Source organism: Palaemon carinicauda, chromosome 42, assembly GCF_036898095.1.
Source record: "Palaemon carinicauda isolate YSFRI2023 chromosome 42, ASM3689809v2, whole genome shotgun sequence".
Classification (NCBI taxonomy): domain Eukaryota; kingdom Metazoa; phylum Arthropoda; class Malacostraca; order Decapoda; family Palaemonidae; genus Palaemon; species Palaemon carinicauda.
Window position 1 is genome coordinate 45,694,694 of NC_090766.1, and position 24,474 is coordinate 45,719,167.

The 24,474-nt window shown below is 38.9% G+C and overlaps 1 protein-coding gene across 1 annotated transcript in view; it reads right to left on the minus strand.

The window, feature by feature from the left end:
• Positions 1-24,474, minus strand: part of abs (ATP-dependent RNA helicase abstrakt) — a 45,304-nt gene that overhangs the window by 19,315 nt on the left and 1,515 nt on the right. Inside the window, exons 2-6 of the mRNA XM_068365173.1 lie at positions 21,775-21,894; positions 21,158-21,293; positions 17,318-17,522; positions 12,766-12,886; positions 11,346-11,499 (exon numbers count right to left, since the gene is read on the minus strand). Coding sequence (XP_068221274.1) covers positions 11,346-11,499; positions 12,766-12,886; positions 17,318-17,522; positions 21,158-21,293; positions 21,775-21,894 — 736 coding nt within the window. The remainder of the gene's footprint in view (positions 1-11,345; positions 11,500-12,765; positions 12,887-17,317; positions 17,523-21,157; positions 21,294-21,774; positions 21,895-24,474) is intronic.

Below are 24,474 nucleotides of genomic sequence, written 5' to 3' on the forward strand. Positions count from 1 at the left end.
AAATTTTGATAATTATTACATTTTAATATGAAAAAAATTGTGAGCAATGGCATCTGTATAGATTCCATGAGTCACAAGACAATGTATTACTGTATACGGTAATTACATCATTCGGCCTTCAGTCGTAGCACAAACCTCATAGTGGGTACACGTTTGAGTTTGACCTCTGACATCCACTCGTTTTTACGTCTTTTTCTCGGTTTTGGCGAGAATATCATCATGCCAAAGAGGAAAAAACAATTTCAACATCTTGCTAACAAAGCCAAAGAAGAAAATTCGCTCTAATAAGAGTTCAGAAGTGGGTAATATCAGCGAAATAATAAATAACTTTGTTTTGGTTTATCAATTTCCAAAAAGAAACATAAAATTCATAATAATCATGATTTAAAAATATTGTTATTGTAAAAATGCAAAGAAAAACTTTGAGCATCCGTATCTCAAAACTATACTTATTAACCTTTAAATTCTATCTTCTCCCTTAGTTTTAGAAATATAGCTTTGAAATTTGGTATATGTCTTAGATATTATAAAACAATCAAATGTTGCCCTTTCTTCAAATTTTTTTTTCATATTTTCTTTTTCTTAATTTTTTCCCCCGATTTTCAGGGGACTGGCAGTCGTTTGAATAATCCTGCTGTTTTAGGAATTGACTCCTGCTGTATGAAGAGTTCCAATCAGTAAGTCTATGGCATCATCAACACTTTTAAACTTTTCTGCATTTCCTTCAATTTTGCTTAGCTCACAAAATCTATCCCAGTCCGCCTGGTCAAGATTCTATCATGGCCATCTCTGTAAAGGTGGACCATTGTTGATGTTTATAGTGACTGGTGCATGATCACTAGTATGTCAACCATCTATTGTCCTCCAATCAAAATCAAGAAAGCAATTAAAGCTTGTAATTGATAGGTCAATGCATGACAAGGTACCTGTCTAGATGAAAGTGTGTGGGCTCTCCTGTATTAAGGAGTCCGACATACTAATCTTCCACAATTGATGATATAATACTGGCCCTTGTGTTTGCCAAAACATCACCACACAAAGGATGTCTACCATTTAAATCTCCAATTAAAGAAAAGGTTGAGGGAGCTGTTGAATCACCTCTACTAAATATCATAGGAAATGTTATCATTTGGAGACTAGTACAGAGTGCAAATTGTATATTTTCTCCCTATATCAATCTGTACAACCACTGCTGCAGAGGTGTATGATTAGACAAAGATTTTTGGGAAACATCTCAACAAATGTATTGGAGAGTTCTGCCATGGCTCCCTAGTCTGTGGTCATATGGTGTCCTATAACTAATATATTCGCGAGGACACGGAGTATTATGATCAAGTTTGCTCTCCTGTAAACATATAATCATGGGGGAATGCTCATGAATGAGGAGCTTAAGCTCTTCATATTTGGCAATTAAACCATGAAAATTCCATTGCAAAATGGAGGAAAAAACTATCGTTCATTTTATGGAAGACATCTTGAATGAAGTTTTCCCATTGGTAATTTTTGATCTAACACTATTTTCTGGTGGTTTTATTTGATATGGTCTTGATAAAATGATATTTTAATTATAAAATAAATTTTTGAATATACTTACCCGGTGAATATATAATAGCTGAGCCTCCGGCGGCTCGACAGAAAAACACAAAAACTCGCGAGCGATCGCTATGAAGGTTGCGGGTGTGCCCACTAGCGCCAACTATCGGCCAGATACCGCATATACATGTAAACAGACCCAATTCTTCTCATCCCGCTGGGTCTCTATCGGGGAGGAAGGGGGGGCCTTTAATTTATATATTCACCGGGTAAGTATATTCAAAAATTTATTTTATAATTAAAATATCATTTTTAAATATTTAACTTAGCCGGTGAATATATAATAGCTGATTCACACCCATGGTGGTGGGTAGAGACCAGAGTTAATTAAGTTTACAGCGTAAATGCTTAGAGTTTTTGACAGTTATATCATAACAAAACCCAAATATATATAGGTACCTGGTAAGGAAGTTGACTTAGACGATTACTCTGCCATATTAGTCTGTCTTCCTCACGAAGCCCAGCGATCCTCTTAAGATGCTGAAAGACTCCCAGGAGCTGAAGTATCAAGGGCTGCAACCCATACAACAGGACCTCATCAAACCCCTAATCTGGGCGCTCTCAAGAAATGACATTTGACCACCCGCCAAATCAAAAAAGGATGCGAAAGGCTTCTTAGCCTTCCGTACAACCCAATTAAAAAACATTTCAAGAGCAGATTAAAAGGATATTGGAATTAAGGGAATGTAGTGGTAGAACCCTTACCCACTACTGCATTCGCTGTAATGAATGGACCCAGTGTGTAGCAGTCCTCGTAAAGAGTCTGGACATCTTTTAAGTAAAATGACGCGAATACCGACTTGCTTCTCCAAACGGTCACGTCCATAATACTTTGCAGAGATTTATTTTGCTTAAAGGTCACGGAATTTGCTATAGCTCTTACTTCGTGCGTCTTAACCTTAAGCAAGCATCGGTCTTTTTCATTCAAGTGAGAATGAGCCTCTCGTATTAAAAATCTGATAAAATATGACAAAGCATTCTTTGACATAGGCAATGATGGTTTCTTAACTGAGCACCATAATGCCTCAGATCCACCTCGTAAGGACTTAGTACGAGCTAAGTAGAACTTAAGAGCTCTAACTGGACACAGTACTCTTTCAAGTTCGTTGCCTACGATCTCTGACAGGCAAGGTATATCAAAAGACTTAGGCCAAGGACGAGAAGGCAGTTTATTTTTGCCCAGGAAACCAAGTTGAAGTGAACATGTGGCTTTTTCTGTAGAAAAGCCGATGTTCTTACTGAAGGCATGAATTTCACTGACCCTTTTAGCCGAAGCCAAGCACACTAGGAAAAGCGTCTTGAGGGTGAGATCCTTCAGGGAGGCTGAATGTAATGGCTCAAACCTGTCTGACATGAGGAACCTTAGGACCACGTCTAAGTTCCATCCAGGAGTTGCCAAACGACGTTCCTTAGAGGTCTCGAAAGACTTAAGGAGATCTTGGAGATCTTTATTGTTGGAAAGATCTAAGCCTCTATGACGAAAGACCGAAGCCAATATGCTCCTGTAGCCCTTAATCGTGGGAACTGAGAGGGAGCGAACATTTCTCAGATGTAAAAGAAAATCTCCGATTTGGGCTACAGAGGTACTGGAAGAGGACACAGATGCTGGCTTGCACCAGTCTCGAAAGACTTCCCACTTTGACTGGTATACTCTGATGGTAGAAGCTCTCCTAGCTCTCGCAATCGCACTGGCTGCCTCCTTCGAAAAGCCTCGAGCTCTTGAGAGTCTCTCGATAGTCTGAAGGCAGTCAGACGAAGCGCGGGGAGGCTTAGATGAACAATCTTTACGTGGGGCTGACGTAAGAGATCTACCCTTAGAGGAAGACTTCTTGGAATGTCTACCAGCCATTGAAGTACCTCGGTGAACCACTCTCTCGCGGGCCAGAGGGTATCAACCAACGTCAACCTTGTCCCTTCGTGAGAGGCGAACTTCTGCAGTACCTTGTTGACTATCTTGAATGGTGGGAATGCATATAAGTCCAGATGAGAACAATCCAGTAGAAAAGCGTCTATGTGGATTGCTTCTGTATCTAGGACTGGTGAGCAATAGATTGGTAACCTTTTGGTCAACGAGGTGGCAAAGAGGTCTATGGTGGGTTGACCCCAAGTACCCCAAAGACTCTTGCCCACGTCCTTGTGGAGGGTCCATTCCGTGGGTATCACCTGACCCCTCCGACTGAGACAGTCTGCCAAGACGTTCAAGTCCCCCTGGATGAATCTCGTCAACAGGGAGATGCCTCGATTTCTTGACCATATGAGAAGGTCCCTTGCGATCTCGTACAGCGTGAGGGAGTGTGTGCCTCCTTGCTTGGAGATGTACGCCAAAGCTGTGGTGTTGTCTGAGTTGACCTCTACCACTTAGTTTCGAAGAAAGCTTTCGAATTTCATCAAGGCCAAGTGGACTGCTAATAGCTCCTTACCGTTGATGTGCATGCTCTTCTGACTTGAGGTCCACAGACCCGAGCATTCCCGACCGTCCAGGGTCGCACCCCAACCCAAATCCGACGCGTCTGAGAACAACACGTGGTTTGGGTTCTTGACTGCTAGGGATAGTCCCTCTCTCAGACTGATATTGCTATCCCACCAGTTCAGGCATGCCTTTACTGGTTCGGAGACTGGGAATGATACCGTCTCTAACGTCTTGTCCTTGTTCCAGTGAGAGGCTAGATGGAAGTGGAGAGGCCGAAGGTGTAGTCTCCCTAGCGAGACAAACTGCTCCAGGGATGAGAGAGTCCCTACGAGACTGTTCCAACTCCTGACTGAACAAACGTTCTCTTTTCAGCATAAGTTGGACTTTGAGCAGGGCTTGTTCTATTCGGGTGGCAGACGGAAAAGCCCGAAAAAACTGGACTGCGAATCTCCATCCCCAAATATAGAATAATCTGGGATGGGATCAGTTGGGACTTTTATAGGTTGACCAAAAGTCCCAACTCCCTGGCCAGACTCAACGTCCAATGTAGATCCTCCAGACAGCGAAGAATGGACGATGCTCTGAGAAGCCAGTCGTCCAAGTACAGGGAGGCTCGGATTCCCGATAGATGGAGGAATTTTGCCACATTCCTCATGAGCCTCGTAACACGAGAGGAGCAGGACAGAGGCCAAAGCACAGGGCTCGAAACTGGAACCCCACATTCCTGTAAACAAACCTCAGAAACGGTTGGTAATCCGGGTGTATAGGAATGTGGAAGTATGCATCCTGAAGGTCGAGAGAGACCATCCAGTCGCCTTCCATTAATGCTGTCAAGACAGCCTGGTAGACTTCATCATGAAGTTTGTCTTGACAATGAACACCTTGAGCGCACTTGCCTCTTGCGTACTCCTGCAGTGAACGTGGCTGCCAGATCATTGGAGCCATCCCTGATAGACTTGTTCCTGCAGAGAACGTGGCTGTCAGAATATTGGAGCCATCCCTGATAGCCTTGTTTATGCATGACATAATTGTACAGCAAAACTTCAAACGCTCGGAGAGAAAAAAAAAAAAAAAAAAAAAAAAAAAAACTCCTAACAGGAGATGGTCTAGCTCTGAAGCCGACCATAAAATCTTGGAGCGTCTCATGGCCAGGCGCCAGGGAGAGTCTATGAGGTTTGAGAAGTCTATCTGGGCAGAGGCAGGAACTCCCAAGCCGAGAAATTCTCCCGTGTCATACCAGACTCTCGCTCTATAAGCCAGCTTAAAAGTAGGGAAACCAAAGGCTGTCTCCCCCAAACTCCTCCTGGTGATTAACCAATCGCCTAGCAAACGTAAAGCTCTCTTAGAAGAGCGAGAGAGCACTAGCTTAGAAAACAACGGCTTCGAAGTAGCTAGGCCTAGTGTAAACTCTGACGTTTAGGCGAACGAGGAGCAGCAGTTACAAAAAGATCCGGACAAATATCCTTAAAAATCAGAATGATTTATTTAAAGTCCATAGAGGGCTGAGCAGCTTTAGGCTCCTCTCCGTCTGACAGAGTCCTCAAGGGAATATCAGTAGGAGGGGGATCAGCAACTTCCTCATCTGAAGGAACCTTGTCCGACAATTGCAGAGTCTCAAGCAAGGGAGAGAGCTGCCGTGGTGGCAATGCTTGACAAGCAGAGTCCACACGCAAAGGAGCAACAGTAGCAGTCAAGGACGCTATGTCATGTAACTGCTTAAAAGACTGACCAGCAACAACAACAGGTGCGGGAGGACGCTCGACGTCAACTCGAGACTGCCTTGACTGCCTAGACTGAGCAGTCAAAACAACTCTTGACTGCGGTGCTTGACGCTCAACGTCAAAACAAGTCAACTATGCTGGTTGGCGAACGTCCTGAATGCCAACAAGAGCAAGCGGCAGCGGCTGAACGTCCACAAGCGGCTGAGAGTCAACACGGGACTGCATCGAGTGAGGCTCTACAAAACATGATTGACGTGACTTTGTAACGTCAATGTCAACAGGACGAGCAAAGGCTCGTTTGGGCGGCTGACGGCCAGGATCTCGATCAGCTAAGCGGCGAGGATCATCGTGAACCTGCTCAGCAGAATAGTCCTCCATAAGAGAGGCAAGCTTATTCTGCATGTCTTGCAGTACAACCCATTTAGGATCAATGGGAATGGGTGCGGTAAGAGACTAGGGTAACGTCTGTGACTGCAAAACCTTGCCTACAAAAAGACTCTCGGAGCCTGTGTTACGCTTTTGTTTAGGCGGCGAGCAGTCTTCCGATGACTGCATAGGGTCAGAGCTGTCCCAATGGCTATAACCAGGATGCTGGACCTGTCCTAAAGGGATTGACTTTCGCTTAAAGGGCCTCGAAACCTTGCTCCACGGTTTCTTACGCGAAAAGCCTTCGGATGACGAGGAAAAAATCGTCTCGCTCGTCTTATGGTAGGGGCGGTCTTGATGAGACACGCCTGAAACCATAGAGGGAACGTCTGTTCGCTGATCAAGGCCTCTCGAACCCATAAGTCGTACGACATTACTTCTCCCCTGGGCTTGGGAGCTTGCAAGAGGTCCCGGACTAGGCGAACGACAGGCACGAACAGACGAACCCTCGGTCGCAACACTGATAACACTTTGCGCAATTATCACTTTATCACTACGATTTTCTGTTTTGCACTTACTTCACTGAAATCGAATTTTTCAACAATTCACATTAGGCATGAATAAAACTGATTTCTACCTGAAGCACGCAATTCTACCCTACATCAAAAGGTTATAATTGCGAAATAAGTCTTATAATGTAAGCACATTAATACAAGCAAAAAACAGTAAACATATTTTAAGATAAAAAGATCAGTGACTGGGGAGAAGAATAAACACTAGTTCATTCAAAACTACGTTTTCAATCTCTCACTGTACAGTGCCTTGGGACGAGAATAAAAACTAAAAACGTTTTATCCTTTCTCCCCGTACAGAGACTTGGGACGAGAGTAAAAAACTGACTCGAGAACAACGTTACTCGCTTGGGACGAGAATAAAGATCGGAACGTTCTCTCTTCCTCTCTCTCTCTCTCTCCGTCTCTCTCTCTCTCTCTCTCTTTCTCTTGATTTCACACCGAAGAGAAAAGCCCACTCACCTTTCGTCAATAAACAGGTTATTTGACCAAAGGAAAAAACTGTAAGGACTAAGAAATTGAAAATTAACAAGTTCCTTTAAATTAGTATTTAAAACATTTACGTTTAAAAGAAGAATGAACAAAACGTCAGAATCGATTTACTCTTTCTGCAAAGTGAAACCGTGATTCTCTCTCTCTCTATCGTAACGATAGAGCGCAAACTGCGTAGCATAAATAAACCAAACGTTAGTTCATCTTTGAAACAGTACGAAGACTATTCAAAGAAAATCTTTCATGAAATATCTACTAAAAAATATTCATTTAATAAGTTTTAAATCATTTGCTCTGTAAAAGTTATTTACGATTGAAAGGGCTCAACGTTGTTTAACTTCGGTTTCCAAGTTAGGACCGCCTACTCTCGGATTAGGGGAGGAATAGGTAAGGTCGCATATAAACAAATCATTAAAATCTATCTTGATGTTTATTATAAATGGAAAGCTAATCGAAGAGGCCTAATAAAGGCGGTTGAGATATAAAATATATAGAGGAAAATCTATAATTAACAACAACAATTTATAACGTGATAAGATAATAGCTAAAAGCCTAAAACACACTTCCGTACTAAGGGAAGGGTCGGCCATTTTTAAAAGTCAAAGAAAGTCCAAAAAACAATCCAAAGTCATCAACAATTAAATCTATCCAAAAAAGAGTTCAAGATTTAAGTTGAAGATAAAACACCTGCACTGCGAAAGCTCAAACCAAAAGGAAGTACTTCACCAAGACTGTTGAAAAACTCCAGGTTAACAGCGAGTAATGGTACGTCTTGTCGTTCAGACCGACAGAGAAGAATTGAGTCTGTTTACATGCATATGCGGTATCTGGCCGATAGTTGGTGCTAGTGGGCACACCCGCAACCTTCATAGCGATCGCTCGCGAGTTTTTGTGTTTTTCTGTCGAGCCGCCGGAGGCTCAGCTATTATATATTCACCGGCTAAGTTAAATATTTAGAATTGGGTTTTGTGTTTGTGTTTTTACTTTTGCCCTTTCGATCTAATTGCAGAGGGTGGTGGTGGACCTCTACTTGAATTTCAGATTTATTTAAATTGTTTTCAAATTGATGAGAAACATCAACAGACAAATTGTCCTATTTATTTGATGTCATAACTTTAATGTTTCTTATGGAAGGGGGTGAGAGAGATGGAGGTCTCTCTCTTTTTCGATTAATAGTTGGTGAGCTACCAGGTTTTGCACTTTCCCCACTATAGGTTCACCTGGTAATTTGGTTTCAAGTGGAACCTCCATCAAATCAGGCAAGGACATGACCTGAGAGAGGCTACTACTATTGTTGGTAATGGGGGACAAAGGTTGTACATAGATAGGCAATGCCCTAGTGGTAATACACCGTGGTAAAACCTCAGAAGGCAATATGCATACCTTGTCATACAATACTTTATCATTAGATGTTGTATTTCTTTTTTTAGAACTACAGGCAGTACTAGGTGGGTTTGATGTCTCCTGTGGTAAATTTCCTTTAGATTTTAATGCCTTTCCATAGCTATTTGGTTTATCCAGTAGTCTTTTGGCATGTCCTATACTTTTGTGCTCCACACTAGATTTGTTGAGGGCAGCTTCTTCCAGCTTATATAACTTACAGCTCCTATTGGTGATTTATGATTTGAGTTGCAGTTCACACACCTAGCCGTAAGTATATACTCTTCATGGGAAGGTTTGGTGCAAATGCTACCCATTTTTTTTGTTTTTACAAACTTTAGAAGTGTCTCCAAATTTAAAACAATTGAAATACTACACTGGCTTCTGTTTGAAAGGTCGAACATAAATCCTTTCCTTCTCAATAACAATATGGAAAGGTACACCAGCATCTTGGAAAGTAAGGATAATCATCGATGTTCCAGGAACTTTATGCATCCTCCATACAGTTAATGGACTCATGGCCCGTATCTACTCTTCTGTAAATTTATACATGTCTTTATTGAAAACTACTCCCCTTCCATAACTAAAATTTAGGTGGGGTTTGACATCATCACTACATGTCCTTAGGTTAGATAATATGAGACTGTGTGGATGATTTGGCACAGATGAGGAAATTATTTTTCTAAAGCAGGATATATCACTGGAGCAATGGCTCCTACTTTTATTCTGTTTAAATTTACACATTTTAAAATAATTCCTTGTACTCCCTTTAGGCTCCACAACAACCCACATTGGTGGTTTTGGCCTTCTTTGGGAAGGTTTCCCTACATCAATATCTTTTTAAAACCAGTCGACAGGTCTGTATGCGTTCAAGCCTGTTGGTACCTTATCACACAAAGCACCGTTAATATTCAAATTATTAATCTTAACATGCATAATGTTACTTATAACATTAAATGCTTCATCATGACTATTATAAGATACTCATGAATCCCATTTTCCCCCTGAAGTATCATTCTTATCTCCAATATCATCCCATAACTCTTAAATGCTCTATATAGCTCATCATAATTAGATTCTACAGTATTAGGATTTGGGTAACATGAAGGATTCGCAGTTTCCTTATGTTTCCCGAATTACTTGGTTTTGCGCATCCGTAGAATGGTCCTTTTCAGTTTCCAGGTCATCAACAGAGGGGTTGGTTTGTATAGAAAAAGCAAGCCGGGTTATCCTCCTCTTATCGGAGGATGTCAGTCCTCCTATCCCATGGGGCTCAACATGAGAAGAGGCTTCAGCGAGGACCATTCCTTTATTAGAGAGGGGCTACCTCTTTTTAGGTGGGTGCACAGTGGTCAGTGGGGGTAGTTAGCACCTCCCACCGACGACTCCAATTCCTGGCACCACTCATTACCCGCAAATATGGGAGACTTAAAACCGGATCACTGGAGCCCAACTCTTAACAAACCCATGGTCTGCACCAAATGGGGTATGCCAGAGGGTGATGGTGTCTAAATTTGTACAGGTTGAGATAGCAAGCCATCCATCCCACACTGTGCCAAATCCAAAGAAGCAGTCAAACAATAATCAAACAAGCCAAAGTCATCAACAAGTTCATGCCCAAGAGGAAGAGATGGGAGAGTAAAAGAAATAACCAAAAGAAAGAGAGAAAGTGCTGACTAATACAGTTGGATCAACAACTGGGAATCAAGGTTCAGTGATAAAGCAGTTCCCATTGGTCATCAGAGCCCGGCTGCTAATCCCTAAGCCCCCCACCCTCGTCAAGGCTTCAGCATCTTAGAGGAAAAACCCTTGGTTTCACTAAGATGAGATGCTACTACAGTACAGTATAAGCAAAAATACAGAGCTAATTTACTGTTTTTCATATCCAAGTTTCAAGTTTTAGTGTTACAAAACCATGAAGAACAAATGTACAGCTTACTAAAAAATAAGTACAATACTTTGCTAAATGAAGCAAACTGATATTGCAGAACAAATACCTAATTCCTGCAACTGTAATTAAGACAAGCAAAGAGATGAACCAAAGCATCATATCTAATTTGATAAAAACTAGGGTTTAATTCTTAACTCTAGTAATAATATGAAACAATGGTACTAAAGCTTAAGAAAGGTATGGTTTGTAGAAAACCATCAAAAGAACTTACGACTACCTGGTTGGCACCCTATAAAGAAAACTCATGAAAAATCAAAATAAATGAAAATTTTAAGTGTTGCTAAAGGAATAGTCTCAGTAAAGCGGTTATGAAAAGCAAACAACAAAGACAAATAAAATGTAACACAGTTTTGAAGAAAATACACTTGTATCAACAGGCTAAATATGTTACAGTTGAAAAGAATAATGAATTAAAAGGTATATTAAGCCAACAAACATACCATTAAATGAAGTTCAGAATCATATTCATAAACTCTAAGCAAGCTGGCTCAAAAGTTTCTTCTATAGTATGAAGCTGAAAACAACTAGTTTATGCAAATTCTACTTGGATTTAAACTTCTTTGTCCTTTAACTTTTTATCAGTTCCCTTTGCCTTCAGTCCACCTTGCTTTCCATCTTTTGTAACTATCTTCCACAATTTTTCACCAATATTTTAAAAGCAAAACTTCTAGGTTAGAACTAGGAGAGTCTAAGATGTTTTTTTAGTAATCCTAATAAATTACTTTGGAATAAGAGTAATAATGTTGTATAATCTCAATAAATATTTTGAAGAGTGGCCAACAAATTAAATTTCATTACAGAATAAAAATATTTGCAGCATAAAAATCTACACAATGCATAAAGATACTGTATCTATTTACCATAAGGACCTTCGTTAGCTGTAAATGGTAACTTTTTCTCTTGCTCCAAGCAAAACATAATGATAGGCAAAATGAATACCATACTTTTTCCACTTCCAGTGAACGCAATACCAATCATGTCTCGACCTTTTAAGGCAGCTGGTATGCCCTGCATCTGTAAAAGCAATGAAATTTCTTTTAAGTAGAAAATTACGCTAAAATAGAACAACAAAATTTATAGCCCTCATAGGTAGTCCTGTCATAAAACCTGATTTCTTTCACATTTACATCTAAAATTTTATGTCCTCTATTGTATAAGACTATTTTTCTCCTTGCTTATGTATCTTATTTTTGCTAGTCTTTATCATTTATTTTTTCCATTGCTTTTGTACATTATCTTAAATCATTTACAGTAATCTATACGGTGGAGGGACCTTAAAATTTGTAGTTGTTATGTTGCAGACAAACCAATGAATATTAAATATATGACAATAATTACTGACTACGTAAAAGACATTCCCAATTTTCTTACATAACTAGAAAATAACTATGTATTTTAGCCTTGAGAGAAAATAAGTAATAGTACAGTATTCATAATCATATAACACCAAACATAAAAAAATCATTCACAGTTAATCAACACCACATGTAGAACAGCACCTTGAAAGAAAAGCCAAAAGACTAATGTAACACAAAGGTTTGAAAATTACCTCATCAAACAGTATTAGTCCCAACTTACAGTTCTCTCCCCTGTGCTGAATTAGATATAACATTAAGCAATGCTTTTATGCCTTTCAAGTTACAGTTCATTCACAATAACATAATAGTGAATGCATCTTTCACTGAAAAGTCATACAAGCACTGAGTTATATAAGACTACGACCAACATAGCATATTCACTTATGAAAGAGAGATGAGTAATTTGAGAGGATAGTGCTTAAAGTATAAGTGAATTTTCGAGCTCTTGTATGATTATGGGTGTTTTGTCTCGTCTATCAAAATGCTGTTCTCTATTTGGTGATACAGTATATAATTGTGAATACTCACCTGAAATAAATGCTATATAACTGTGAATCCCACAAATAATCATAAATATTAGTTTATGGAACTATTGTACCAAGAATCAAATCTGCAAATACTTAAGGTTAACTGTAATAAAAAATATTACCATATGTGGAATTATTTTATACTGTATTAAATTATGGATAGTTTTGACAAATGCTATAGTCTAAGTAAATAGTAAGTGTAATACATCATAAAAGGGTCGTTCATCAGAGGAGTACTAATGCAGGATGTTTGAGATATAATGTGATTAGTATTGTGTAATATCCTGCTACCGTAGTTGGAACAAGTCTCCGTATATCTGTTGTACTGATAGTACATTTTGGATGGATTTTCATTAGGGAAGTTTTCAAGGTATTATAATTATAAAAATATATACCTGAATAGGTGAGGGTCTGTGAATCCCCTTCTTTGCTAAAGCTTTAATAATGCAGGCAGGAAACTTCATGTCAGCAAAGCTCTTGAGAGGTGGCGGAACATCATCTCCTTCAACCAAAATCCTATAACAACATACATCTTAAAACCACAAGAACATTTTTTAAGAGTTAATTTCAAGTAGTTATAAATTGAAAAAATCATAATTCTTGTGTTAAAATTAATTTATTATTTATCAAAGATCATTGCTGTCCCTAACAGACAGTGATACCTACTAACCCTAAATATTCATAAAACAATCTTATAGCTCTCTCAATCAGTAAAATATTTGCTTTGAGTTATGCTCCCAATAGAGGATTAGCTTTCACGTAAACAGATGGCTCCTCCTATGCAGGGGGTTTCATTTGTTCTCGTCTTCCACTTCTGAAAGAAGTTATCAAGACTATAAGAGAATCTGTCATCCACCACTGTGCGTAGAGAGGAGAATAGCAATGCTAATGAACTTTGGCATATATAATAATACTGTAATCGATTTTAATCTTACCAAGATTCATTGCTGCCAGCCTCAAAAGCCAGATAGGACAACATTTGTGAATCTTTAAGACATGGGTCTCCTGTGCATTAAGTTTTTTCAAGGGTCCTCTGGGTTAAGGAACCAAGTACCTTTACATCTCTAACTAATAAGCATCGTTTTCAACCTTAACGTAAATGCACAGAAAGTAAGCCTAGGTGAATTAGTCCCTAAAACCACCAAATTCCAACATCATTATTCCCTTATGAACAGTTGAAAAATTTAATACTGTATGGTGAGTTATACATTGAAATTCAGTTATACACACCCAAAAATTAGGATAAACAATCAGTCCTCCTTATTCATAGGGGTTAGGTAACAGAGACACCTATGAAAAACGAGAATCCACAGATGCTTGCTGCCCTAGAGTGAGTTAACTCCTAACCTAACAACTTACTGCACATTAGCCTATGCACAGCAGACTAACATACTAAGTACAGCAATGCGTCACAACACGAAATTAATTCATTCTGGAGTGGCTTTCGTAAAGAGATTTTTTCGTGTTGAGTCGCATTTCACATGCAAACTGCCTTTGTTCCAAACCCTACAAAACACCACATTAAATCTCATAATAAAGCTACAGTATAACCACAATGAAATACTGTACAGCCAAATACATTTAACCTGTTAAGCGTCCCCCCTGGACCAGGTTGCCGCTAACGTACTGTCACGATTTTTTTCCCCTGAGCGGTCATTTCACTAATGATAATTTTTCAATGTTGATATCATTTCTTTATGCCTATAATTCGTATTTATAGTTAAAAGTGGGGATATATATTAAATGGTAGAGTAAAAAAAAACAATTAATACTACTATTATTCCATTTCAAAAGGCTACATAATACTGAATATTCTAATGGGTTCTTTTTATCTTCAATCGAAAATCTTATGCCTGGATAAGCAACAAAAGTAAAGGGATAATTCTCACTCTCTCTCTCTCTCTCTCTCTCTCTCTCTCTCTCTCTCTCTCTCTCTCTCTCTCTCATCATATCGTTTCCTGTATAGTTTTCAAATATTTTCGTCATATATTTGTACATTATTTATATACTTTATTTCTCTCTCTCTCTCTCTCTCTCTCTCTCTCTCTCTCTCTCTCTCTCTCTCTCTCTCTCTCTCTCTCTCTCTCTCTCTCTCTCTCTCTCTCTCTCTCGGCGTTTCATTTCCTATATTGTTTTGTGAAATCTTGTTGTCCAGTCATTCGGTAATGAGAAGTCATTTTCGTTTTCGGCATCAAAAGAAAACTTAATTTCTTCAATATACTCATCACTGGAGGATTCAGAACTAGTGCTCTAATTATCAAACAGGTTATCATTATCAAATTCTTCAACAAGAATATCATTTATTTCATCTAAAGAAATAACCTTCCTGTTTAGACCATTCATTACAAAAGGAACAACAAACAACCACTTCCGCATGAACGTCCGAAGCGCACTGATAGGACTAAGGAAACCAGTTTTCTAACATCAAGTTGCCTTCAGAAAAATAGTTGCCAGACATCATATAAGTTTCTATTTACAGCCCCCATATGCTGAGAGTGTTGCCAAGTGGTGATCCTATACTTACTATACGAGTAAATGTAATATCACGAGACTGACGGCTTGAAAAAGGCAATTAAAGTCATGAACGGAATATGCAGTTGAAGGCGGTACCGAGTAGATCGTGGTGAACGGTTTATCACGTGGGTGACGCTTAACAGGTTAAACCATTCAATATATCCAAACTAAATGTTAATACCTGTAAATTAAGTAGTTATTACAACATAATGTAATAATAAATGGAAAATAATACAATAATGTACATATACTAAATATACAGTTCCATATGCACTGTACTATAATAGTTACCACTATTTTAGACTACAGCTACATTTTCTGTTGTCTGAATCCATTTTCTTCAACTCTGTGATGGTTGACTATTCTATTCTCGACCTGGCTGGCAAATCTTTTTTCTTAAAGTGCAACATTTTTCGTAAAGCGAGTCATAAAAATATTCGCATCTCTTTTTGCAGCTTGAAAATATTGTAAGCATAGTCTTTCGTGAAGAGACACAACTGTATAGTAATCTGCTGTACTACCTCATATTGTTTTTACTTGATTTCTATCACTGTATAAGTACTTGCATTGTGTTAATGACTTAAAATATTTGAGTAACTGTACAGTAAATGTACACTCATGTACTAGGTACAGTTTACAGTAAGACTACGGTACACATCACTTAGGCATGTACTTGCTTACACGTAAATGATGTACTGTAACAACAAAACAATGTACAGTACTGCAGTTCCTATTAACAGTAATACTGTATAACACTTGATACTTATAGTGTATGGTATATTACTGTAATATATGTACAGTACTATCACTACAGTACACTTTAATTAGCTAGAGTAAACACTCGTTAGTGTTCGCTGTTTTCAGCAGGTCGACCCAAGCCGTTGAAACTCACCGTACACGTAGTCTCTATCTAAAATACTACGGTAAAGTATGTTATTTCTTATACTGTACAGTACTGCACTGTACAATAGTTAATATAACAATATTTAATATACAATACTGTACAGTAGTTAATATAATAACATTTTGTATACAGTACTGTACAGTAGTTAATATATAAATAACTTTACACTATTACATGACGAATGTACCAATACTATACGCTACAATACAAATAAAAAGAAAAGGTATCAGTATAGCACCACTAATTGTTTACATAAGTTCTACGCAGTAAGTCTGAAGTATGATGTAACTCATTGAGCCAACAACTGTTTGGCACGTGGGATACCATAATGTAAGTACAGTATCACATTTTATACTAAAATCACAGTAAGCACACTGGATATTTACATGTTTTATAAATCACAACGTGATTTTGTACAAAAAAAGACTGAAGCAAGAGATGCATGTGTGAGAAGATACGATGCGAGATAAAAAGCATGCCGGATGCAAAGGAGCGTGGTCGGTTTGAAATCGTTGGGCCGTGAGAGTACTTATCACGAAATCACGAATACACGATTTTTTATTCAACTAGCTATACGATTCTCTGTATTGTGAATAACCGAATATGTGAAGATAGAACCTGCAAGTATCAAGGGCTGACTGTAATTTATAATGTTAAACAGCTTCCTTTAAAAAAGTATACACTACAGTCTTACCTTAACAAGGGTCACTTCTATCTCTGGGGAGGGGATGCTATCACTGGTTCCTGAATGTACACTCTCTATTCAAGCTGTATAGCCTGGGGAACTAGATCTATTTGCACTGGAGGAACTACTACAGTCGTAACTCTCGGTAGCACCCCTTATCCTCGTTACGTGATTTTGCAAAAGCTAGATATAATTTCATCTAGTCAGTATTGCCCCCACACTCCCAATGCCTATCCTCTAAAGAGCAAGCTTTATCTCTACAAATAACGTACTTGGTGGAAGGATCAAAAAAAAATTTGAAAGTTTTCTAATCTTTGAAAAAGGGTAAACACATGCTATAAAGAATTTGGGAGGCATACTTCACAGCTATAAAAATACATACTACAGTATAGCAAACCCATCAATACACTAATAAGAGGCAAAACAAAAAACAGATGGGATTTGTTGGAAGTGGAAGACAAGAACAAGGGAAACTACTCGCTAACAGGGCAGCTACTTGTTTAAGGCGAGATAAAGTGTGGCAGGAGAGCACTGCAAAGGACAGCCAACATATTGATGGGGAGAGCTGTAACAATTTTTCATTTACAGTATATTCTGGGGTCGTGGCTATCGTCACTTGCCTGGGGACAGCATTGAACTTGAGTAAGATAATTCAAATAATATAACATTAGCAATAAGTATGAAATTAGGGGTCCCTGAGTGACTGTCACAACTTTCAATATATACATAACAACATGTTCATTTTATATGAATGGGATGAAAGATGCTCCATCAAATGCAAAGATATTTTTGAAAATACTGTACAGTAGTTTATTCATTACCTGAATAGACACAATACACTTACTTGTACTTTTTCCTTACACGTTCATGTCGCTTTTCATCCATGGCTAAAATACGTTTTGGGGGTTTCCAAGCAGTAACAACAGGTTCTTCATACTGTACACCACGCGCTAATTCAGACACACCCATTAAGGCTCGTTTTTCTGCCACAGCTTCGAGCAAACGCTTTTCCTCTCTCCTCTGTTTTTCCAACTCAGATTCTTTACGAGCTGAAAAGAACATTTTGTTTTTCCATTTAAAATATCAGAATTTTACAAATATCATACTGTACATACAAATTGTCTGGGAAGGGATTAAGTTTCAGATTGTCGTTTCAAAACTACGACAAACTTCAAAATAATTTGTATTATTCCTAACCATACAAAACCTGAAGCTCTTTACTATGAAAATACACTTTGGCGACAGCTGAAAGTAGCCAAAATACTTTTAGGGAGGTGCAACTACCTGCCACTAATTAGTGGGGAGGACCAACTACCCAGCTCACACACAGTAGCCAAAACAAGCCATTTTTCAATTGCAGGATGGACTTTTGGGGGTAGGTGATGGCAGGCCAGTATGTGTAAACAGCTTCAGGCTTGTATGGTTTGCATTATTATTTCGGCGAAGCTGAAAACTAGTCGAAACTAAAATTTATACAGGGTTTAACTACCCCCTGCTAGTTATCGGAGGTAGCGAGGGGTGTCTTTACAGCCCGCTCCAACCAGTACTGGTGACTAACAGGCTTTTTTTAATTACTACAGGACTTTTAAGGGGGTTAGTGCTGACGGGCCAGTATGATTAAAGAGCACCAGGTTTGTATTGCTGGGAAAATACAAATTACTCTCATATTTGTCATTTATCCCAGAGCAAAATACAAACCTTCCATTGTTTTAAGAGTGCAAATTACCATTTAGGTGGGTGGAAGTCTTATCCAAGTGGATGGAAACAGTCCCAGGATGGCCTCTAGCACAAGTTGGCCCTTGCAGGATCCTCGCACCACATTATCCTTTTCGGATGACAGCCTGGGTAATTAATTGTTAAAGGGAAAAGAGCTTCGTTAGTTTGGGATTGAGGGACTTACCACAAATCACATCAAAATCACAAACTAAACCACTTCCCTCCTGATAGGAGGTTGGGGTCATAACCTCCTATCAGGTAGGAGGGCAACTTACAGAGGGTGATACTAACCCAGAGGAAGATTCAGGTTAGCTGTGCAGAGTCCCTCGGATGCTGAACCCCAAGAAAAGGGAGGATGAAAGAAAAAAGCAACCAGTCAATCACACATTTATCCAACACTTACCCCGAGGGTAACCACCGCCCTCAATCTTCTGATAATTGTCCCCTAAGGGAGCTGAGGTGTTAGATCACATTGTGAACTGCCACAACAGGTCCTATTGAGAAAGTGTCTAAGCTCCTATAGGTTATGTCCTGCATGTAGTGTGCAGTGAAAGTCATTTGACATTTCCATCTGTCAGCTTGAACCTGCTGTATTGAAAAATTCTTTTTGAATGCCAGAGGTGCTATCCCACCTGACATTATGTGCACAGGGGCATCTGCCTGATGGTGGAATGTCCTGAGCCATAGCTTTTTCTATCACCCGCCTGATCAATGAGAAAAATGAGGTTTTTGTGACTCTCCTCTTGATCCATCCCATCCTTACAAAGAGCCTACTGATCTGAGGTCTGGCTCTCCTCGTCCTCTTAAGATACAACCTCAGCGCACTTGGTAACAGTTGATCAGGATCATCTGTTACTGAACAAAGACTCTCAATCTGGAAGGGACCAAACCAAGGATCAGCCAATGCTGGATTTTGAGTCTTTGCAACAAACTCTGGAATGAAACATGTGACCTGCCCCTATCCCCTTGAATGGGTTATGTCATAGGAAAGGCCATAAAGCTTGGTGACTCTGCTTGCAGAGGCCAGGGCTAACAAAGAATCTACAGTATCTTTAAGGTCAAGTCCTTATCTGACACGTGTCAGAGAGGCTCGTAAGAGGCTCCTTTCAGGGAACGTAAGACCTTGGCAACGTTCCACGGAGGTGGCCTTACTTCCAATTGAGGGCAAGATCGCTCAAAGTTACGAACATATTAGCTAAAGAAAATACTAAAAGGACCAATATAATTGTAAAATAACATATTCCATTTATCTAATACAACTTAAAAACTTTAGTTTTTAAGAAAAATGTAATTTTCATAAATATCGATACAAAGAGTAATACTGTAACGATAGACTGAGGACTGCGTAGCATAAATAAACTGAACGCTAGATAATCTTTAAAAATAGATCGTAGATTATCCAAAGAAAGCATACCAAAAGGACAAAAATTTTCTTAGAATAACATAATCCTTTTATTTTATATAACTAAATACTTTGTAAAATAGTATTAACTTATCATTCTTTGTAGAAAAAGAAAGAAAATGCAAGTCACACTCAAGCTTACGTCATATGACTGTGACGTCATCGATGAGGCGGAGTGTTTACCCATCGCCATAATGGTTTCGATAGTTTAAAATAGGTTGAAAAATTTCTAATCCTACCTTTTAAGCTATAAAATAGCGATCAAATATCAAACAAAACCAAATAAGCAAATGCCAAAACCCGTATAAAAGAGTACATCACAAATATACTGCTAAAATCCAGGTCAATCACGAGTGAATTCCTTCGATGTTGCCAAAATGGTGGCAGAAGAAAATCTGGTGCGGGAGGGAATAGTTCAGGCTAACTACCGTGGTGGCGCTAGTGTACACCTGACATATCTATGCAATTGCCACGAGTTTTTAATTTCTGCCGGACAGAAGAATAAAGCTATTGTTATATAATCTGCGGGTAAGTTTAAATGTTTAAAATAATAATGCACTCTTAAAGAGCAGAAAGTTTGTATTTTGTACCAGGACAAATACAAATAACTTCCAAAAATATCAAATTAAGAAGTAATTTGCATTTTTCCTAACAATACAAACCTTGAGCTCTATATAGGGAATATAGTTTAGGCAAGACTGGAAACTAGCCATAAGAGTTTTAGATAGGTATAACTATTCACCGTTAGTTAGTGGAAGGGGGGGGGAGGACAGTCCCGTCTACCCCACTCACACACACACCTATGCTATAACGCCACTTTTGATCGCAAGCAAGACTTGCAGGGGGTTAGATGATGGCGGGACAAATCTTCAAGTCAAAGGCCGGAATATTAAGGATAACAGTAGAGAGAGACAGAATGTCTGTTTTCTTGCAAGCTAAAATAAAAAGTGGCTTGTTTTGGCTTCTGTGCAGCAAGTGTGAGCGGGGTAGTTGGTTCTAACTCCCACTACTCCTAGTTTCAGCTGTCACCAAAATATATCTCCATAGTAAAGAACTGAAAGGTTTGTACTTGATGCCGGAACAAACGTGGCTTTCTTACAATTCCAAATTTCTACTCATACACGAAACTCAAAGGTCTTATTTACACTACAACAATATCGTAGACCAGTGATTCCCAAACGTTTTCAGGCTGGCGCTCCGTTGGCTTACAGGTGAAGTCTTTGCACCCCCTTCCCCTTGATACTTTAAACTACATAACAGACCTATGCATCTTTATAATTCTAATGTAAATCTTATTATCTATAAACTACAAAGAAATTACTTTGCCTCAGAGTTTATAACATATGTTTTGTCATTTAGATTTTGTAATAAGGAAAAATATAAGCAATTTATTTCTTAAAAAATTCTCTTAATGCCACCCTGTTGCCCCCAACCATAACTTTTGCCTCACTGCCGGAATATCACTCCACTACCCCTAAGGGGCAGTTCTGCTCACTTTGGGAACCACTGTCTTCCATAGTGTTTTCACACCTCATGGACTAGAGTAAAGTTACAATGCCCACTAACCTTCAGCAATTTTTTTAAGTTCCGTATGTTGATCTAACAAGGATATATTATTCTTTCTGGCAAGTTCTTGAACATCCTCCTCTTGAGCATTAGATTCTCTTTCATGCCCGCTCTGACTGGCACTATCATCCTCATCCTATAAAAAGAACATAAGTGTGAAAAAAATTTAATGGTGGTTCTGACAGTTACAATTTAAGATAATCCCTTTTAGCAAACGGACATTTGGGTTTACGATAAGAATATTTCTAAGAATAAACATGTCTTATACTAAAAAAGGAGTATTTGAGAAAAAAAACTTTATGATGCCCTTTCAATTTTACAAAAATATCCCTTATAGTTTATCCAGTAATTTGCAAATAAACTCAAGCTGTCCTAACTTAAAAATCTGCACAAGTTTTTTAGCAGTAGATAATAAATGAGTTTTAATTAAAGCTTATAGTCCCCCCTTTTATTATGAAAGCAAATAAAAAATCACTGTACTGATCTTATACAAACCCAACAAGTACAGTATGGAAAATATTATATAAAAAAGCTAAGATTTTTTCTAATAACTTTGCACTCCATGGCTTCAGAATAAATTGAGAGAGAAAAATAACACTGAATATATAAACACTTACTTGTGATATTTTTAAAATCTGTTTAAGTTTATGCTTTTTACGTTCTCTTACAGGAACATAAACTTCGTAATTATCATCATCCTCATCTTCGCTTGATTTAGATTCTTCGCGTCGGTACCTCTGAAAATCCGAAGAATTGTTTTGAGTTAAAGTACATTTCATGATTCCCAAAAATCCTTCCTGGTAAATTTCTTACAAACTCTAAAGCTTACCCTAAAATCTTGTGATCCAAAAGAGAAGTTTTCAATTGTACCACTAGTTCAGTACCTGATCCAACATTCCATGTAAGGGAATACGAACATCTTTCAGGTCTAATGTCTTGTACCAACATTGCTTTAGATGAAACTTTAATGGCTTCATTCTCAATTGGGCATTAGATAAAATTTCCCTTAGGTAAGACATCAATACTAGGAGACAGGATAAATGTTTTCCATTACACCACTTGTCGTAACCCTGGGGAATCGTAGTTTTTAGATACTGTATATTTTCATGTGTTTTGTACAATTCTACTTTATACAGTATTTGTACCTGGAATGTATATATTGTTTTGAGTGAGGAGATATTTTCCTTAAGTCTAAAAACAAACCATTATTCCCTGGTCTTGAGTAGTGCCATAGCCTCTGTACCAGGGTCTTCCATTGTCTTGGGTTAGTTCTCTTGATAGTACACCAGGTGCACTATTCTACCCATTTCCTTATTTCTTTTCATTCCTGGGTTATTTTCCCTGTTGGACCTCTTGGACTTATAGCATCCTGCTTTTCCAACTAAGGTTGTAGCTTAGTTAGCAATAATAATAATAATAATAATAATAATAATAATAATAATAAAACATGACAAATTTGGAAGTAATTTGTATTTTTCCTAATGATACAGACCTTAGCTATTTATTAGGGGTATTACTTTTGGCAAAGCTGAAAGGACTAGCCATTAGGATTTAGTGGGGAGGAGAGGGGGGGTTAGCTAGCTACACCCCTCACTCACACACCTATGACTGATTCACTTTGCTTGGAGGTAGGACTTTGAATGGGGGGGGGGACACACAAGTATGTACTGTATAAATAGGCGAGGTTTGTATCATTAAAAAAAATACAACTTATTTCCAAACTTGTCATTGCTCCATAACTGGAGTACAAAGCAACGCTATTTATTAGGGGTGACTCGCCCATTAGGAGGGTGGATGTCCCTGCAAATCTGGCTTTTTGGCCTTACCCAGGGTACAGTACTCCCTATTGTAGAGGTTAATTAATGCACAAATAAGGAGACCCTAACATATTGCTAAACCAGCTGCGTGGGATGAAGTACCAACAATGTGACTGTCAACGTAAAAGTTATTCCGCGTCTTGTAGGAAATAACTGAGGAGACCAAGACATTCCCAATACCACCTTGCCAGGGTATGGGGACGCAACAGTATTGTGACAATATTAGGTTATACAAGGGGACAATGGTTTACCTTCAGTAGTTTGAGGTTAGCTTGTGCAGAGGACCTAGGATGCTGATTTCTACAGGGGAGGGGAGGATGAAGAAATGAAAAGAGCCAGACATTCCTTTTCATTCATTCAGACTAAAATCCGGGTAACCAATGCCCAAAACCTTCTGATACTTGTACCTATAAGAAGCTTAAAATATTAAACCAGCTGTTGTACAGCCACCGCAAGACCAATAGAGAACGTATCGAGGTTCCTGTGTGTCACATCTTGCAGGTAGTGGGTGATGAAAGTAGTTTGGCGTTTCCACACTCCCCTTTGCAATGCCTGCATCACAGAGTAGTTCTTTTTGAAGGCCAGGGACGTAGCAATGCCCCCGACATCGTGGGCTCTGGGACGACATGAGGGGGCTTGAGATATGGGTTGCTGTTAGGCTGTCATACTCTATGTAGTGACTGAAGTAGTTGATTAATAAAGTTGAAATAAAATGAAGGATGGGCTATGAACTAATAAAAGGTACGGGGCGTATGTAGGATAGCGGCCACCTGTATGTATCATTATGGATAACTTAGAATACGGCAGTGTAAGGGGGGTCACAGGGGGATGTCAGCCCCCCGTTAGGTAAGTGGGTAAGGACACAGCTTGTAGGTTAGGTTAGGGGGGAAAGTTTAGGTTAGTTGATGTCCATTATTAATGAATGCGGGAGGAACTGGCCGCTTATATACAAAGGCTCCTAAGATACCAACACCTAACATGATCTAAATGTCTGCGTCCATACTTACTGCGGGGTAGGACCATACATCTCCATCATATCCTAAGGTACCATTTAAAGAAAAATGGTAATATCACGGTTTTGGTTTTACTTTACTGTAGCAAAATATTTGCAAACTAATTTTTACCAACATAATTGAATACACTGGTAACCCCACTAAAGCACTTTTGAACCCCATAATCTAATTCGGTGGTTAAGAATAACTTGTATACTGACTTAAGTGAAAATACCCTTTCCTGCTTTTGTTTTGGTCACCAAGATGGGAGAAGGTCCTGAGAACAATTCCTAAAATTTCCAAAAGGTGTTTCTCCTGTCCAGACTTTGATTTACAACATTCTGTTTGGTACCCATTCTAACTTTCGGGTAGTTTGTAGCGCTACGGCCAAGCGTCCTAATTTGCTTAATATCGCTCCGACTGTTATCTTGTATAGAATAAAAACGTTTGGAAATGGTCTACGGATCTTAAATATGTTGTGTAAGGGGGGGTCCGGGGCGCGTAGCCC